Below are 3,225 nucleotides of genomic sequence, written 5' to 3'. Positions count from 1 at the left end.
CCCCAAAACTTTCCATTCCTGCACCAAAACCTCCCTTCCTGCCCCCCCCACCCTGTTCCTGTCCACTGCTCACCAGAGAGACTGAGCAGCGAGTCATAGACCTTGCACTGGATCTGTCCGGTGCTCTGTGAGACGCATGACATCCAGAGCCCCTTGTACATGGCCACGGCCGTGATGATGCTGTCGCCGGCGTAGGATGACATCTGCCACTGGGGCAGCACAGTGGCCACCAGCAGGGCCAGCCAGCCGGCCACCGCCAGCCCGAAGCCCAGCAGCTGCAGCCCCGCGTTGGCCATAGCCCCGCCGGCGAGGGGCCTGGCACCGAGGCGGACGGCCACAAGCCCTGCGGTGAAAGCAGGGGGTTTGCTGGGGCCCCACAACATCCGCACTGTGGGGTGGACAGGGAGGCCCCATCCTGGCCAAAGGGCAGGAGGGGAGCTGACAACCCACCTTGCCCGTGGGAGACCTGGGCCGAGCAGAGCCAGGGGCGAGTTGGGGGCTGAGCAGGAGCACACCGTAGGCAGGCGGCGGCTCCCGGTCCTGGTCCCGGTCTGGTGGTGGTGGCCGCAACGACAGCAGTGGCGACAGCAGTAGCAACAGCAGCGGTGGCCAAGTGCAGCAGGAGCACCTGGGCAGGTGCGCGCACCTGTATATAGGGGCTGGGCTATGCCTGACGTCAGCGGGGCGGCGCTGGGGGGGGGGTCTCATGGCCCCGGGCACCGGTTCTGCTACTGCCAGCAGCAAGGTGCAGCCCTGTTCGGGGACCGCTCGCCGAGCTGAGCGCCTGCCTGGGGGCTGAGCTGTACCCCACATCCTGCCCTGCTACCCCTTGCCGAGCTGAACGCCTGTCCGCGATTTGAGCTGTACCCCAAACCTGTCGAGGAGCTGGGCTGCTCCCCAAACCCCATCCCGGCGCCCCTCGCCGAGCTGGGCGCCTCGCCGGGGGTTGGGCTGCTCCCCATACCCTGGCCCGGCGCCCCCCACCGAGCTGCACCCCCGTCCCGGTTGCCCCCACGGAGCCGGGCGCCGCGCCGCCGCCGTCCGGGTCCCGGTGCCGCTCTCAGGCTCTCAGCCTGCCCCGCCCCTCCCCTCCCCTCCCCTCCCGGGGTCTCCGCCGCCGGGACCGAGCCGGGCCGAGGACTACGGCGGCCGGGGAGGCTCCCGGGGCCGGAGGTCACCTCGCCGGGGGACCTCGGCGCGGGCGCTCGGCCAGGCCGGGCCTGGCGTCGAGACCGGGTCGGGTGGGGGGGGATCCTGGGGGCGGCGGCGGGGCCGGGGGATCCCGCGGCCGCGACGCCTCCCGCGTCCCGGGGGGAGGGGGGCGACGGGCGGGCACGGCGCCACACGACAGACGGACGCTGCACAGGGTTAAACCCAGCCGAGCGCTGCCGCCCTCGGCATGCCGGGAGCTGTAGTCTTCCGGCACGGGGCCTCCGGGCGGCCATTTGAGTCCTCAGTGCATGCCGGGAGCTGTAGTCTTCCGGCACGGGGCGCCCGGGAGTGCCTACGGTGCCTCTGGAGGCGGCGGGGGCCGTGCTTCGCTCGCGGGCCCCCTCGGCTGCCGCCTCGTGCTCCGCAGGCCCGGTCGCCCCCAAGCCGTGCTGCTCGCAGTTCTGCATCTCATCTGTGACAGGTGAATTTCCCTGTTTTCTCCTGAACAGAGCAGGAAGAGTGAGAGGGACGAGAGGCCTTGGGATGCCCTCATGTCCCTCAAAGATCTTCCTGAGGCCTTCGTTGCACCTCAGAGCCCTCAGGTGCTTCCTAGCAGTCTGCCAGCATGCTCCTGACCCCTCTTTCAGCCTTCATTGCGCCCCTGAATCCCTTCTCAGCCCTGTAGCTGGCAGCATTTTATAGTTTTCCTCGTGGCAAACCAGAAAGGATTTCTGCTTCTCAATGTGCAGTCCTACATTAGCCTGGGTAAAAAGCAGTTTACTAATGCGCATCCCTGACATTGTGGGCATGATGTTTGGTGCCCCACTAACAAAACAGACGCCTTTCATAGAAGCGGTCCTGTTATCCTTTCTGTGGGCTCTACACCACATACTAAAGTGAAAGGAAAGGACCTGTTGCCTCCCCCATCTCTTGGGAACTACCTATTCCCCTCACTGACCCCCTTTTCAGCAACTCAGCGCTGTTCACAAGGCTATGGGGAATTTCCCTTGCACTGCCTGGACTCAGGACTCTTGGGAGCAATCCCTGTCATCCTGGGGGCAGCCAGGGCCCCTCCAGGGCTGTGTGAGGGCCCCGGACTGCTCCTGGATTTGCTCTTAGGACTCCAAAATGTCCCTCGTGTGCCTGGGGCCTGTGCCTGGAGCTTGAAGATGGAGTTTCCATGGAGATGGGGGGAGCCTGTAGGCTGCGTCCCGTCAGCTGCATCGAGCCCTGCGGCGTGTCTTGTGGCCCCATCGGTGTGCCCTGAGGCCCTTTGTTTGTATTTGGGTTTGCCCTCTGATGCCCTCAGGGCCCCTCAATTCACATTTTGGGTTGCCCTCAAGTCCCCCGTGTGCCTTTGGTGTGCCCCCGGGCCTTGTGTTTGCTTTGCAGCATATGACAAAGTTCTCTGTTTAGCTTTCTCCTCTGTCCAGTTTTTCTGGGTGCTTCTGGGTGTACCCAGGGCTCTCCCTTTGCCTTTTAGTGCTCCCAGAGTCACTCTGTTTGCTCTATTATTGCCTTTTCTTCCTTTTGTTGCACCCAGAGCTCTCAGTTTGTTCTCTTGTCCCCTGAACACTTCCTTTTGCTCTCTATGTGCTCCAGGGCTCTTCTTCGAGCTTTCGGGAAGCTGCTCTCAGGAGTGGGGGCGCCTCTGCTGCCCTGCCAGCGCCAGCTGTCCCCGGTGAGGCTGAGGGCCATTCCTCCTTCCTGCTTCCTCCTGGGTCTGGCTGTGGGCCTGGGAGGCTGATGGTGATGGTTAGGGCAGGGAGTGGGCAGGCGCTGAGACCAGGGCTGCATTTGGGGGAGGCTCACCCTGGTGCTGATCCAGAACAACGGAACTACTGCCAAGCAGCTCCCACGGGGACCCACGCGGCAGCTGCCCCGTGGAGGAGCTGAGCGGGGCCGAGGGTCTGCACTCTGGTCCCGGATGTGCCAGGGGTCCCAGCGGATAGGGGTGCCCTGGGCAATGCAGCACAGCCGGGGCTGGGGGTGGCGGTGCAGCAGGGCAGTGGGGAAGAGTGATGCACTGGGGCCATGGATGGGGGGAGATGAAGGGGGTGCGCTGGGCCTAGC

General features: G+C 65.1%; 1 protein-coding gene and 1 long non-coding RNA gene across 3 annotated transcripts in view; one reads left to right on the top strand and one right to left on the bottom strand.

Moving 5' to 3' along the window:
* CLDN7 (claudin 7) overlaps nucleotides 1-1,412 on the bottom strand; it is a 4,805-nt gene extending 3,393 nt beyond the window's left edge. Inside the window, exons 1-2 of one of the 2 annotated variants that reach the window (XM_085322531.1) lie at nucleotides 451-1,412; nucleotides 74-343 (exon numbers count right to left, since the gene is read on the bottom strand). In XM_085322531.1, coding sequence (XP_085178657.1) covers nucleotides 74-296 — 223 coding nt within the window. In that variant the 5' untranslated portion in view covers nucleotides 297-343; nucleotides 451-1,412. The remainder of the gene's footprint in view (nucleotides 1-73; nucleotides 344-450) is intronic. The other variant, XM_085322530.1, reaches the window with a different exon arrangement.
* A 63-nt stretch (nucleotides 1,413-1,475) lies between these two features.
* LOC146585657 (uncharacterized) overlaps nucleotides 1,476-3,225 on the top strand; it is a 5,340-nt gene continuing 3,590 nt past the window's right edge. The window contains exons 1-2 of the long non-coding RNA XR_014897961.1: nucleotides 1,476-1,633; nucleotides 2,755-2,833. This is a non-coding gene — a long non-coding RNA (uncharacterized LOC146585657). The remainder of the gene's footprint in view (nucleotides 1,634-2,754; nucleotides 2,834-3,225) is intronic.

This window comes from Rhea americana, unplaced genomic scaffold, assembly GCF_003343005.1.
Source record: "Rhea americana isolate MKP2758 unplaced genomic scaffold, rheAme1 scaffold_785, whole genome shotgun sequence".
Lineage (NCBI taxonomy): Eukaryota > Metazoa > Chordata > Aves > Rheiformes > Rheidae > Rhea > Rhea americana.
The sequence above is the reverse complement of the archived record's forward strand: the minus strand, read 5'-3'. Positions and strand labels throughout refer to the sequence as shown.